Genomic DNA, 16,296 nt, shown 5'->3' with positions numbered 1-16,296 from the left:
ACCGAGAACAATGTGATACCTTTGCCACTAAATTTGTTTCCTAATGGATTGGCTTTGCCACTTCAAGATAGAGAAAAACATGTACATTTGCATGAATATGATTTGCACTTAATTAAATATCACGATCAAAGATTTGGTCAACATGTGTGATTCAGATATTACATCTACAGTCTTATGATGAGGCACCGCTCGCAATAATCAGCTGTTGTTTTCATAAAGACAATTTTGGAAGATTCTCTTCTAGGCAATGTTCAATCACTGAGGGAGCACTTGCAAAACACACCTTCAAATTAATTTCCTAACGACATCATGCACTATGTTGCTTCCTTACGCGACACATACGCATTTTGGAGCAAATCTCTTAGGGACCTCACCGCAATGATAGAATAGTTGGGACCACCAACGCTTTTCTTCATGTTAATCTCAACTGATACAAAATGGCCTGACCTTCATAAAATGTTCCCAAAGAGTCCTCCAAATATTTTACAACCCACTAGAAAACAATATATTGATAATCTTGTCAATAACCCGCATATAACCGCTTTATACTTGCATCTAAGATTCCAGATATTTCATGATGAAGTAATTGTCAATTTTTTGCATGCAACTGACCATTGGTACAAGTATGAATGGAAACACCAAGGATCTGCACACGTACATAGCTTTCTATGGTTTCCAAATGCACCTAATATGGACAACCTTGATTGGACAGATCATGAAACCGTTCAATCAGCTAAAACCTTCTTTGACCAATACATCACAACATGGAATCCACACAGTGAAGTCGAGCGATTAAATAGGCAATATACACCTATTGTTTCAGATCCATGTCTATCAAACACAAATGTCATTTTAAGATGTGATCCTTCCATAGACTATGTTGAATTAGTCAATGTTATTCAGCATCATACAAAGTGTTCAAAGTTTACTTGCTTGAAAAAGAAGAACACAACTCTTGAATGTTGTTACAAAGCACCTTGGGTTGAACAACAAAATTCAACATTGACAATAGACCATAATAATAGCCCATGCTATCAATGAATAAGGAATGACAGTCATCTCAATGTTCACAACTCATCCATGCTATCCATAAGGAGGGCAAATGTTGATTGCTAGCTTGTCTTCTCAAAAAAGGCAGTGCTCCAATATATTTCTAAATACACATCGAAAATTGAACGCAAATCAAAGAGCTATACTGACATGTTCAAACGAATTGTTGCATCAAAAAAAAAGAAGATACAATTCTCTTAGCATATCAAAGATTTATGATGGGCATTATTGCTGATAGGGACATTAGTGCTCAGGAAACTTGCCATATGAGGCTCAAACTCCCCTTGATCTCCTGCACACGTGAATTTGTCACCCTCAATGTTGGCAAAAAAATCTTTCAACGTATAACACACTATGATGAACCTTCTCAGCCTTCCATTTCTTTCATTTCCACCTACATGAAAAGACCTACTGATTTATCTAACGTTACTATGCTTCATTCAGCCCAACAATATACATACAACCAACATCGCAAAAAAAGTAAATGGAAAAAAAGAAAACTAAAAGCCATTGTAAATGTCTTCCCCCAGTTCAAATCCTTGCTTGCAGAAGATGACAGTACATTTGAATCTTTTTGTTGGAGTGAATTGCTTTTGTACAAGCCTTTCTGCAACATTCCTCTACATATAGGAACGTTAACTAATGAAGTTATAATAAATTGGAAACAACTTCATAGCACTCATTATGTCCGATGGAATGTTAATGGTATCGAAGAAAATTCCACTTCTGAAAATGATGAAGACCCACACTTAGAAGATATTCCATAATCTATTGATCAAGAACTTAATGAGTGGGAGTTCCTCTCACAAATGGGTGCTTCAAACAGCTTTGATGTGACTAACCTTCAAATGCTTGGTAGATGTGATTATGACCTCCACTTTAATTGGAGTGCATCCCTGCCTAATGAATTCCTTCATAGCATGGCTCCTCAATTCATTTCAGCCAAAAAAAGTCAATCGGTCGCCACCCTTGGCAACATTCACTCAAGTCACCCCAATACTTTTGAACTTGCAGCAAATCAACAACTTGCACTTGATATTATAACCTCTCATGATGCACAAAATTTGAATGCCTCACCATTACACTTGATCATCCAAGGCACAACAGGTACTAGGAAATTGTTTCTTATTGACCGCATACGAAATAAGATAAATATTAGTTTAAATCCAAAAGTGTACCCATTGCTTGTGCTTGCACCATCAGGTGTGTCTGCATATAGAATTCAAGCAACAACAATCCATGCTACCCTCCGCATACCTATTCAAGAGTACCGTCATTTAATAGGGCATTCCTTATTAATGTTTCAAGATAAATGCAAGAATTTATGATACATTTTGATTGATGAAATGAGTTTCCTTGGCCCACAATTACTCATCAAAGCTGATTACTGATTGCGAGAGGCATTTCCCACCAGACAACATGAACCATTCGTAGGCCTCTTAGTTGTGATGGTCGATGACCTCAGCCAGTTGCCCCCAGTTATGGATAAACCATTGTATGCATCCCACTCAACAACGCTCGCTTTATGGCACTCCTTCACTGATGTCATCACCTTAGATGTTTCTTTCCACCAATAAGGGCTCTCCCCATCACATATGCAATTCCACAAAGTTTTGCTAAATGTATGCAACGCAACACCAGTGCAATCAGACTGGGAAACTTTGCAAATGCGCTCAACACATGGCCTCACTCTCGACCAAAACAAGAATTTTGACCAAAAAAACATTTGTTTGTAACCAATGTAGCTTCAAACTCGCACAATATTAAAATGTTAAAGCAATTACACTCACCCATTTCACGTGTGCCAATAATCATAGCAACACACAGAACCAAACAAAGTCACCAAGATGAGCAGCTCCTGTTTGAAATTCTTCTTTCTAGAGACCAACAAGTCATGCTAATTGCAAATTTATGGATTGAAGTTGGTCTTGTCAATGGTTCTTTGGGACAAATCAAAATGATTGTCTACGATGCAGGTTCTAAACCACCAGATTTACCAAAATATGTTGTTGTCCTCTTCCAACATTACACTGGACCACCATGGGATGCTGCAAATCTAAAATATGTTCCCATTCCACCAATTACTAGAGGAAACCACACACATATCCCATTAGCGATGGCTTGGGGTATTTCTATCCACAAATTGCAGGGACTCACACTGGACTTTGCAATAATTGACATTGGAAAAATAGAAAAACATGGTCTCATGTTCACAACACTATCTCGAGTAAAATAAATTGAAGATCTCTGAATTCACCCAGCCTTCACTTACGAGAGGTACTCCAAATTGTAAGGTGGTCCATCAACCATTTCTAGAAAGAACAAAGAAGCTTGTTTGCTTAAGCTTTCTAAGATCACAAAGACAAAACACTTGCAAAAAAGTCCAACACAGGTACTGCAAGCGCAATGTCTATACCCTTTAGCGTATTGTATATCTTATTTCATGCATTTCCACATGTCATAACAATTGCATCTTGCAGGGTCAACAACAAATGTAAAAGGTTCCATCGCATCAAGAAATTTTTCTAGCTACGCTTATCTTTCGTTCTCCACTGCTTCTACAATTTTACATACTTGTCTTTCTCATTGTCGTTCATATTGAAACTATACAGGTTTGCACAACACCTCCACTCACACTTCACACGGTTCTACTTGCTTGTTGTTACCCACTTTCTATTAAATACTTCCTACAATTATAGTATCTCATGTCTTGCTAATACTTCTCTCTTGTTCTCATCGTTGCAGGCCATAAAAAAAAGATTGTTTTAAACCACACATGATACAGGGCTATCTCAATCTGTCTGATCTTCCACTTTAGTAATGCTAAATTTTGCTTGCACTTCTCATCTTCTTTGCAGATTTAACAACCACAACAAAGTTTTATCAGACATATCGTCCACATCAGTTTCAACAAATCTGAGTGCCTTCCTTTCCTATTCTTCTCTATCTCCAACTTTTTCCACTTGCAATTATTTAATGCACTTATAATGTTCTAATACAATTTTAATGTCGACAAGTACACCATGATGAGTTTGATACAATCTAGAACACTGTCCAACAACAAAATGCACGATCAACACAACCTCAATACAATACAATACAATACAATATAATACAACATTGAGATTACAAGGCTTTCTCCACTTGTACATCAAAATGCCTTTCTCGGAGCAGCAACTCCTCAATGCTTTCATTCAGCTTTGGGACCAACATATTAGATAACTTGGCTTATGTACTTCATAAATTAATACCTTAAATGGTTGTATAACATGCTGGAAAATCTAGTATGGGGGTTGGAGGGTGGATAATTTTGATTTTCTGGGACCAACACATCAAATTGGTTGGGTTTTATACAATCTAAAATAGTCTTCTTTTATAATTTTGTATAGCAAAAAATATTGTCATACAAGCTACCATTTTAATAACACCTTTATATTGCTCTGTGGTACTGTACATCATGCTGCCTTCCGTAGCATGGGGGTTGGTGGGTGGTTAAATTAAAGTTTTGGGACCAACTAAAAAAACATTGGTTGGGTTATGTACAGTTTGACATTTTCATATAATAAAGTTTTCACTTCTTTTTTTCTCCAAAAATATCTCCTTTCACAATTCTGTATGGTGATTTTATAGACCTACTCTTAACACACATTATATTATGTTCACTTGGCTTTATTCAAATCACAACTAACTAATTTTCACCTATCGGTGTCCTGTTGCAGGCACTTCCCCTACAACTGCTAGTTTTAATTTGTTTCAAATTCAATATAAATAACTCAAAACTTAAACCTCACCCTATCTTTAAATTGATTTATTTAAGATATAGAAAAGACTCTTTTAAAGGTACATTGGGATAAGGCCGTTGGATTTGAGTTATGAATGGTTTGTGCGAACCTGTAGATATTAAATACCTAATTATTTAATCATGATTCCATAACCATGGGTAGGTGCATTGTGTGGGATTAAAACAAACAACCTCATTCATATTATATTTAGCCAATAGGCTATTTAATGTGGGCATAGCCCACCGGTATTGTCTCACGCACGTCGAAAAGGAATCACGCGCTGTTGGTTTCCTTCCTAAAGCTTTTTTTTCTATTGAAAAAATTGCCAACTACATTGAAGAAAATGTGGCACGCCAATGCTGGTTTTATCTCCTTTTATATATTAACATGATTTCATCCAAAAAATTATTTTCATTGAGGAAGACAAAGACATGAGGAAAACTCCCATCCTTCCAGCTTTTATTTATAGGATCATTATTGGAGGAGTTGACTTCTAATATGAGAAGTTGATTTTATGACTTATATCATGTTACCAGTTCAGTCTTAAACTATGGCTTTGTCGAGTAATTCGAGTGCTTGTTTGTTTTTAGTTGCCGAAATAACTTGGCAAACCCCTCTATTTAGATCTGGTTTTATCAACAAGGCTTGGCGTATGTGTAGTAGCATAGTAATGGAGAAGATCATAATAACAAATAATTTATATGGACATTCCTTTCTTCAACACTCTTGTTTGAATTCATATTTTATATACAAAGGTATCAACGATTCTCTTGTGGTAAACAATGTTTCTTGCTTGTAGGAATTGTGATGTTTGGAGAAATGCAGATTATAAAGCATTTACCAAAGCATAATATAAACAACATAGTGAAAGATAAAGCATGAAAGCACATAACACAACACCAATATTTTGACGTGGAAAACCTAATAAAGGGAAAAACCACAACGGGAAACCCTACCCATAGTCAGATAATACTTCTGCAATAGTATGTGAAATAATTACAATGGGGATTGCACTTCCAATTAGGCCAACCGCCTAGAGATCACTTCTCATCACAAAAAGGGAAGTCTCACTAACTTACATAAACATCGGACTACAATTCGAAGAAAAATGAATTGTGAAAATAACATCTCCTAATGCTTGATACAGTTTCAATTAAGCACAGATGTCTACCCTACCCTGCAATACCAAAACTTTCATAACCCTTCGTTGAATGATATAACCTTGTTCGCACAATTACCTCTCTGATAATGCAGACATAACCTTTGATCTCTATGATTATACAAATTATATGAATAAGTCACCTATAAATATAGATCATCAACCTTGATAATGTTAGGATTAATGATAGTCCCAAAGACACTGAGAGGGGGGGGTGAATTAGTGTCTAACTGGTTAGCAGAATATTTAAACTTATTAAGAACTTTGCATCCCAAAACAATGTACCGGTAAATAAGAATTAATGCAGCAAATAAGAATAACAGAGACAACATAGAGAACACACCATAACACAAGATATTTAGCGAGGAAACCTGGTGTGGGAAAAACCTCATTGGGATTTGTGACCCACAATATTCACTCACTGGCCAATGAATAAATATTACTTTCAATGAGGGGCCTGCACATGCAGGAAGGCCAACTTCCTAGAGCTCATTGCTCAATAAGAGTCACACTAACTACAAAGGTGGATTATGAAATCCAATACAATGTACTGCTTCAAGTCAACATCAACTATGCCAGGTTTAGTATCGGTTTAAGCTCAGTCTATAACCAAAAACCTTATACATAATTTGCCTTATGCATTCGCATATAACATCCTTCTTTTTTCTTATCTCTCCTACCATCATACTCAAAATGACCTATAAGATCTCATACATATATATGAGTCTTTTACAATATGCCATGTCAACTTTTACAAAAGATAATTACAATAAAAAACAATAAACAAGGTTTATTCCATGTCGGTTGGGGTGTCGGTATGCATTGTTGCCGTTGCTAGTGAAGTGCATGCTGGTGTATGTAGAAATCTATTGCCAGTGCCGCTAACTATCTATGGCTTACTAGATGAATGCTAGTTGGTTGCGAGACGGTTGCCATCAATGACAACATCAACTATTCTCATAAGAGTGTAGAATGCCAACAATCTCCCCCTTTGGCATTGATGGCAACACTCATGAGAAAAATCCAAAAACCGTTCCAAAAACTGAAGTTCAAAAAGTTTCCTAAAAGATGTGCTCCCCCTGAGCAAATGATCTTCTTTGAATAAGTATTTTTCTCTCCACTACTCCCCCTCTGACATCAATGACAAAGGTTGTCGAAAATAGTCAAATGAGTGCAAAAATTTCACCTCAAAGTTTGTAACCGGTTGGTTACAATCTGAAAGATGTCTGGCAAAACCAAATTTAGACTCTGCATGAATCTTTTGCTGTCAGTCAGGGTTGCCTCAGTCTGTTGGATCGTGTCGGTGAGATAGTGCATGTGTTCTTCCTGTGATTGCTCTCCTTGAAGTAACACCTTTAATATTTCATTTCTCAGAGAGATAAGATTGTCCAACTTAGGACCAAGTTTATATTTAAGTTCTTTGGCATTAGACTTAATCCTTGCCTTCTCTTTCTCAAGTTTCTCCAATTTCTCCTCAAAACCTGCTATTTCCTGCTCAATAACTGATATAGGTTCGGATGAACCAATTATGTTATCAACTATGTCATCAATTTCTTTATGTACTCTACTGATATCTTTTTCTAAGTCCTCTGTCAAAAGATGGGGTTTGCATGTTTCCCTGTAAAGCTCTTTGTATTCCAAAATTGTAGAGTTCAGTGTCGGTAATAGTGTATTAATGTGTTTTGTGCACTTCTTTATTGTGTCTTCAAAGAATTTATCCTTCTCCTTTTCAACTTTCTCCTGGAAAGTGTCCTCATTCACTTTGTCAATGGTTATTACATTATTAGTAATAAATTTTGATAGTGTGTCCAATTTTCCTATAGAATCCTTGATGTGATCAGTGTTACAATTTGGTGCAATCAACTTCAGAACTAGTAAAGTGTTATCAATTGCCTTGTAAGCCAATACATTGTAGTCTGTTATCTTCTTGATTGAATCTAAAAGTGCTTCAGTAACATTTGTAGGTCTGGATTCACTTGTTGAAGTGCTAGATGTCTAACCAATTATCTTTATTACCTCTATGCTTCCAACATTAGTAACCATTTTTCTTGTGTTTAACCGGTGGATCAATCTGAGTTTTCATTTCAACCAGTAAAGGTTTGTCTGATTGTTTAGGTTTCTCAGAGATTGTCAGTTTCTCTACCTCAATATGTACCTCTGCCTCTATAGGTTTTTCAATAAGTTCAACTATCAGTATCTTTATCTCCGGTGGCCTTGTGCCAGCATCTTTTTATTTAGTAGGTTTTCATGTATCTAATGGTTGCTCTGTTTGGGTTGGGATCTCAACCTCAACAGTCTCTACCGGTTTCTCAGCTATGTTGCCACTATCAACATTATCATTATTAACCTCTGTACTATCCTTATCCACAACAATATTTACTTCCTGAGTATCCACATTCATGGTAAAAAGTATCTCAGATTTAGGATTCGTATCATCATGTGTGATACCTTCAGTGTCAGAGACCGGTGTATCATATGTGTGTACCGGTGTAGTATCCAAAGGCGGTGGTGGTATATTATCAGTAATCTTGATGTTCAGAATTCCACCAATCTTTCCTTTTCCCTTATCCTTATCCTTTTGATATACTTTGAATGTCTTCTTTCGTCGGTTCCTTTCCTCTTGTTTTTCTTTTTCCACAAAAAATATATCTCATTTATCAGCAGTCTCTTCTGCAATCTCATTTACTCTTCCTGCCATTAAACTTACATGTCGGTGCCCACTGGCAAAAATGGATCTATTAGCCTCACAAATCAATTCATCAATTTCCTCTTTTGAATTCACTGGATGAATAGCTAGAAGTTTTTCAACTTTTAGTTTCTTATCTAATTCCATCACTGCTATCCTTTTTGCATCCAATCTTCTATATGGTTCATTTCGTAAATCATCCACAACTTCAATTAAGACTTTCTTATATATGTCCAAGTATAAAATAATATTGTTCTCAATGCTTTCCTTGTCAGAATCATTAAATGAATTATATAGTTTACTCACATTAGCCAAATTTCCATCATTAGTTATTTCATTTAATAAATCATCCAATGAAGGTGTGACCGGTTTTTGTTTCTTCTTAGGAGTTAGTTTCTTGGTCGGTTCCCTTACTGCATGTTGTTTCTTCCTCAAGGTCCTTGTTCTCTTAGGTGAAGGAGAGGGTACCGGTGAAGGTTTTCTCTTCCTCCTTTCTACTCTTTTAAACTTTGTTGCCTTGTCACTGTCGGTTCCAGAAGATGTGCCTCTGGTTGCAGTCCTTCAAGCTCACTAGCTGATATCACAGTAATGTTCATTACATTTTCCTTGATTTCCTTTACTTTCTTAGAAGCATCTCTAATTTATTTTTCTCTTTTCTTTCTTTGCTTCATTTTTTTTACACCACTTTCAATAGTTTCAGCACTGCCAAAAACTTGTTCTAATGGTTCTCTCAGTGCATCTAGTAATGCTTTAGCATATGTTTCCAGAATGTTTAGATCTACCTCATATCCCATTTTAGTTACCCACATAGTTCCCATGCTGGTGAAAGCTTCCTGTATTTGTTTCCCTACTGGTATATCATAACCAAAGTCTTTGGGTCCTGTACCGAGAATTTCCTTAGTGAAATACAACATTAAACATACCAAAAGGTTTCCAAAATAGAATGTGCCTTTCTTGTCACCTTTGGTCTTTTTCAGGTTCTCAATAAGCTCATCTTTCAGCCAGTCACATACATCAATCATTGCATTGTTGTTAACCATCTCATAAGCACTGTGTATACAGAGACTAGAAACTGAATTTAGCCTATTAGCGTGTGTAGTCTTGTATCCTAGCACCATACTCACAAATATCACATTGATGTCCTTAATATCATTCACTCTTAGTGATCTACTGTCAGATGTTGCTCTGATTAGGCTTATCACTGTGTTGTTGGGAATCTTCTTATTTTTATCAAGTCTTTTGTCAGTTGAGGGTAAACCAGTTACTGCCCTAATTGCTTGCTCGGTTATTTTGCAGACAGAATCGTACCATAATAATTCTCCATGTGCTCTACTTAAAACAATTCTGACTACTTCCTCTGGAAATTCAGGGATATTCAATATCTCAACAAAACCTAAGGTTTCTACAATCTTGTGTTCAGGTTTAACAGCACCATTTTCATCATAATTACCGTTTTAAACATTTTCATCAATTCCTCATAACCTAATTCTTCAATGTTGCAATGTATATAAATCCTAGGGTCTTCAACAAAAGCTACACCTTTAGGAATTTGTGAAAATGCCCCTATGGAATCATCTTGCTTAGCTACTTCAGGAATTATTTTAAACACGGGCCTAGGGAGTTTCACATTTTCCACAATAGTAGGGATCTAAACAAACTTGGGAGCAGAAGAAGAAGCCATTGAAAAATACCTTTAGTTGCTTGAAAATATTCTGAATGCTTGGAGAAATCACTTCGCACCTTGCTTTGAATTCCTTCGCTCAATTTTTGCGCTCTGCTAATTTGAATGTTCGGTGTGTCGAAAAAGAGGGTAATCAACTGATTTATAATGAAATTTCTCTCAACAACTGCATTAAATGCTCGCTAGTTAAGTGAAAACTTAACACATCTGTCGGTAAGGAAGAAATCTATCTTCTCACCATCAACCGAGGGTACTTTGCATTATTTTCAATTTTTTGCAATACCCCCAAAACGGGTTACTTCTCAGTTGGATGAAGAATCTCCTACCGGTGGAGTATTACTCTGTTCTACCGGTGCAAAGATAGTTTCATCAACCTTCAGATCTCTCTTTCTAATCTATTGTTTTGAAAATTCTTGCTTTACCTCATCTACCTTTTCTTTGCCTTTCAAATTGGATCCTTTATTGTTTACCGATGAAGTCTTACTTCTACATAATTTTGCAATATGTCTAATCTTGTTACAAGCATAACAAGTTACATTATTCTTCTAAATAGCCTTTCCATATCCTATGCTGGTTTTTGTTCTGCATTGATTAGATAAGTGCCCAAATCTTCCACAAACATAGCATCTCACGTTCATTCTGTAGTTTTCTGAATTATGACCAACTTTGTTTCATTTGGAACATTGACCGGTGGGTGCATTAACGTTCTAATTGTTTCTAAATCTACATTGATTTGATCTATGACCATACTTGTTACAGTTAAAGCATTTCCCATTAAATTTATAAGCACTAGTTTGTCTTACCAGTTTACTGTGATCATGATTGTTTGCAGTACCGAAAATTTCTCCAACTTCAAATCCAAGTCCATTAGTATCTCCATTAGGTTTCTAATTTTTTAGCATATCATCAAGTTCCTCTAAACTTTTCTTGAATTTCTCTTTGTGTTGATTTGCAGTAGCCAACTCATTTTCTAGAATTCCCTTTTGTCTCATAAGCTCAGTTATATCATGTTGCGTGTGAATTAGATCCGTTTTCAGCATATCATTTTCATGACTGATTCTTAGATTTTCATTTCCAGCATCATTAAGTCTCCTAATCAAGTCTTCTTCATTCTTCTTCTTGTCTTCAATATCTTTACATAACCTCATAGTCATATCTTGCATTTCATTCTTCATGTTACTGTTCTCTATTCTCAACTTGTTCACAAGTTCATTATGAGTTTCATTTTCATCATCATCTTTCTGCATCTTCTCATGAAGTTCTTTTCTTTTATTTCGAGCTATAGTAAGATTCTCCTGAAGTCCTTGAATGAATTCTTGTGCAGTCCTCAGATCATCTTCAAGTTTGATATTCTTCAATTTCTCTGCATCATAGTCTACAAGAGCTCCTTCCAATTATTTTCTTAAGTTCTCCATCTGTACCGGTGTCAGAATCTTCCTCAAGTTGTTAGGCTTTTGAAAATAGAGGACCACACTCTGATACCAATTATTAGGATTAATGATAGTCCCAAAGGCACTGAGAGGGGGGGGTGAATCAGTGTCTAACCGGTTAGCAAAATATTTAAACTTATTAAGAAATTTGCATCCCAAAACAGTATACTGATAAATAAGAATTAATGCAGCAAATAAGAATAACAGAGACAACATAGAGAACACACCATAACACAAGATATTTAATGAGGAAACCTGGTGTGGGAAAAACCTCAGTGGGATTTGTGACCCACAATATTCACTCACTGGCCAATGAAGAAATATTATTTACAATGAGGGGCCTACACATGCAGGAAGGCCAACTGCCTAGAACTCACTGCTCAATAAGATTCACACTAACTACAAAGGTGGATTATGAAATCCAATACAATGTGTTGCTTCAAATCAGCATCAACTATGTCAGGTTCAGTACTGGTTTAAGTTCAGTCTATAACCAAAAACCTTATACAAAATTTGCCTTATACATTCGCATATAACATCCTTCCTTTTTCTTATTTATCTCCTACCATCATACTCAAAATGACCTATAAGATCTCATACATATATATGAGTCTTTTACAATATGCCATGTCGGCTTTTACAAAAGATAATTACAATAAAAAACAATAAACAAGGTTTATTCCATGTCGGCTGGGGTGTCGGTATGCATTGTTGCCACTGCTGGTGTATGTAGAAGTATATTGCCGGTGCCGGTAATTGTTGGTGGCTTACCAAATAAATGTTAGTTGGTTGCCAGATGGTTGCCATCAATGACAACATCAACTATTCTCATAAGAGTGTAGAATGCCAACAGATAATAAGGTTGGCTAAACCCTAAACCCATAAACCATAATTACAAACAATACATCACATAATACCACTGAATCAATATTATGATTTACATTACATGGCATGGACCTAATTCAAATTCCCAAATAATTATATCCACCAAAAATTCAGCTAAGACCTATATCAACACTTTTCACCAACCGATAGAAACCCTTAGTGTAATAACACAAAATAACCAACCAGATCCAAATAGGACCACCAAATCATCATGCCATCCAATGCGAAGCCACCAAACAATTAGGACATGATCAATAATGCATTCAACATGTTAGGAACCATTTTCATAATCCGAACCAAAATCACTTAACCAAATCATCGAATATCGCCAACCGATAAAGCCAACCGGTACCAAGAAATATCAACCGGTAATCGAGAACATAAGTGATAGCTTTCACAGCACCAAATCATGAACCAACTAAATGTGATAAGCATATAACTATCCTGAATAACCATCCAAAACCGAAACAACCAATCTGATCATATTGGATCAGAAACACTGATAACCAAGTCCAACCGGGATAGCAGCATCCAGCCAGAATAACAGTAACCAATTGGGATAGCAGTAACCAACCAGGACAGAACCATATCCAATGAGAGCACAATGTTGACATCAATGACAACACATAAGAAAATTCAACATATTGCCAACAATCTCCCCCTTTGGCATTGATGGCAACATTGAATATGAAAAACATCCAAGTGCCAAGCAATTCCAACAAGCTCCCCAAACAATCAAGAACCAAAAAATATCTCTCTCCCTAAGATTTTCTGATTTTTACATGAACACCTCTCCCCCTTTGACATCAATAATAAAGGGATGATGCCAAACCAAATAGCTGACTAGTCCCCCTGAGTAGCAACATCATCCCATCAACCCGGATCAAAAGATGTTTCTGATAAGCTCACCAGATTGATGCATCCTTGCATCTCTAAGTCTCTTCCGAGGGGTGGTGACCCCCAACCAATCTTTAAGATATTCAAAAGTATCTTTAGACAATGGTTTAGTTAGAATATCTACAATCTGTTCCTTAGTAAGCACATAAACCAATCTGACTTCCTTTGCTTCAACCTTTTCCTTCAAGAAATTATACCTTTTAGAAATGTGTTTTGATTTAGAATGAAATACCAGATTCTTTGACATATCAATAGGAGCAGTATTATCACGGTGAATAACAATAGGCTCATCATAACTTACCCTTATATCCTTCAACATTTGCTTCATCCATAAAATATGAGTGCAATTAGTTGCAACAACTACATATTTAGCTGCAATGATAGATAATGAAGTGCATGATTGTTTCTTGGTAAGCCATGAAACCAATTTCTTCCCAAGAAAGAATGCACCACCTGTAGTGCTCTTTTGGTCATCAACATCTCCTGCCCAATCGGAGTCTGTATAGGCACATAATTTGAAATCATCATACTTTGGATACCATAACCCATACTCTGTTGTTCCTGCCAAATATCTGAATATTCTTTTAACAAAAATATTATGACTTTCTCTCCGATTAGGCTAAAAACTAGAAGCAATGCATGCATCATTCATTATATCTGATCTGGTTTGAGTTAATTACAACAATCCACCAATCATTGATTTGTATCTAGATGGGTTCACTCTTGGAGATTCATCTTCCTTAGACAATTTCCAAACCAATCTATCCTTGTTTCTTACAACCTGACCTTCCTCATTTAATTTATTCCTAAAAACCCATTTAGTTCCAATAACATTTTTATCCTTAGGCCTAGGAACCAATTCCCATGTTTCATTATTTTCTATATGATTCAATTCTTCATCCACAACTCTCATCCAATTCTGATCTTTACTTGTTTCAATAAAATATTTTGGTTCAATTTGAGAAATTAAACAAACCTCTTCAGTAGTTAACCTTCTTCTTGTCATCACACCTTTCCTCTTGTCTCCTATGATATAAACTTCATAATGATTCAGCTTCACATACCTTGGAGTCTTTGAATTATCGTGACTTTCTGACTCTTTCTGCTCATCAACAGTCACTATGGAGTTTTCTGATGTTACTGGAACAACTTGATCAATGCTTTGAACTGATTCTTGCACAATCGGTTTTGATTTGACAATCTCATCTTCAAGTCCATAGTCATATGACTAGATCTGATTATTACCTTGCTCATGCACTTTGACATTTATGCTTTTCCTTATCCTATGCAGTCTTTTGTTATAACATATATATGCTTTACTCTTCGTAGAATAACCCAAAAATATTCCTTCATCACATCTAGGATCAAATTTTCCTAATGCATCATCTCTTCTAATATAGATTTACTTTTGAAAATTATGAAATATCTGACAATAGGAGTATGACCAAACTATAATTCATAAGGAGTCTCACCACTATCACCTTTTATGTGTACCTTGTTGAAAGTGTATACCGCAGTATTGACAGCTTCTCTCCAATAGATATCAGACAATTTGGCTTCCATCATCATTGACCTTGCAGCATCTAAGATAGTTATGTTCTTCCTTTCCACTATTCCATTCTATTGTGGAGTTTTAGGTGCAGAAATTTGTCTTCTGATTCCATGCTTCTCACAAAAGTTGTTGAACTTATTGGATGTAAATTCACCGCCTTGATCTGATCTTAAACATTTTATCTTCAATCATGTTTCTGTCTCTACCATAGCCTTGAAATTTTTGAATTTCTCAAGAGCTTCTGATTTTTCTTTCAAAAATGCAACCCACATCATTCTAGAGTAATCATCAATAAGCAACATAAAGTATCTATCACCTTGAAAAAATTTAGTCCTTGTCGGTCCACACAGATCAGTATGAATAAGATCAAGAATTTCATTAAATTTATCATGTATGCTTCTGAAAGAAGTTCTAACTTGCTTACCCATTTGACATTCTCTACATCCAGGATTATGAGGCTTGATAATCTTGGGCAAATATCTGGCAGCCTATGTTGAACTGATCTTCACTATGCAATCAAAATTCACGTGACACATCCTCTTATGCCATAGCCAACTTTCATCAATTTGAGAAATCAAACAAGTCTTCTCACTGGAGTTCAAATGAAAGATATTTCCTTTGGTCTGAGTTTTGGATGCAATTTCCAAACCAAATCTGTTGATAATCTTGCATTTTCCATCTTTGAATTGCAAATGAAATCCTCTATCCACCATCTAACCTACACTCAAAATATTATGCTTCAAACCTTCAACATAATAAACATTCTCGGTATTAGTCTTACCATCCAAGGATATTGTTCCTTTGCCTTTGATCCTACATGCCTTGTCTCCAAATCTGACTAGTCCACCATCAAATTCTTGCAGAGTCAGGAATTTCCTCTTGTTGGCAGTCATATGATGTGAGCAACCACTGTCTATAACCCATTCATCCTTATCTTCAATTTTAGCAGCCAACGCTTTCTCCTCAGTATGATTTGTATCAATGACAGGTTTTAGAGAATCATCCTTGATAGCAATAAAGACCCAATCTTTGTCGGAGCTTCCATTACCAGATCCACTCATAGGTTCATCATCATCAGTAATACCAAAATCATCATCACCAGCATAGTAACATGATTTATCATTATTCCTTATAAATCTAGGTCTGCTCTGATATTCTGGATTAGGTTTATAAT

At 36.0% G+C, this 16,296-nt stretch overlaps 1 protein-coding gene across 1 annotated transcript; it reads left to right on the top strand.

Annotated features, from left to right (window-relative positions):
* The first annotated feature begins 2,818 nt into the window (after positions 1-2,818).
* On the top strand, positions 2,819-3,286 carry LOC131875163 (uncharacterized). The gene has a single exon (XM_059219197.1). The coding sequence runs from the start codon at positions 2,819-2,821 to the stop codon at positions 3,284-3,286; it is 468 nt and encodes a 155-aa protein (XP_059075180.1).
* The last annotated feature ends 13,010 nt before the right edge of the window (positions 3,287-16,296 follow it).

This window comes from Cryptomeria japonica, chromosome 4, assembly GCF_030272615.1.
Source record: "Cryptomeria japonica chromosome 4, Sugi_1.0, whole genome shotgun sequence".
Lineage (NCBI taxonomy): Eukaryota > Viridiplantae > Streptophyta > Pinopsida > Cupressales > Cupressaceae > Cryptomeria > Cryptomeria japonica.
This window is presented reverse-complemented; position numbering and strand designations above follow the sequence as displayed.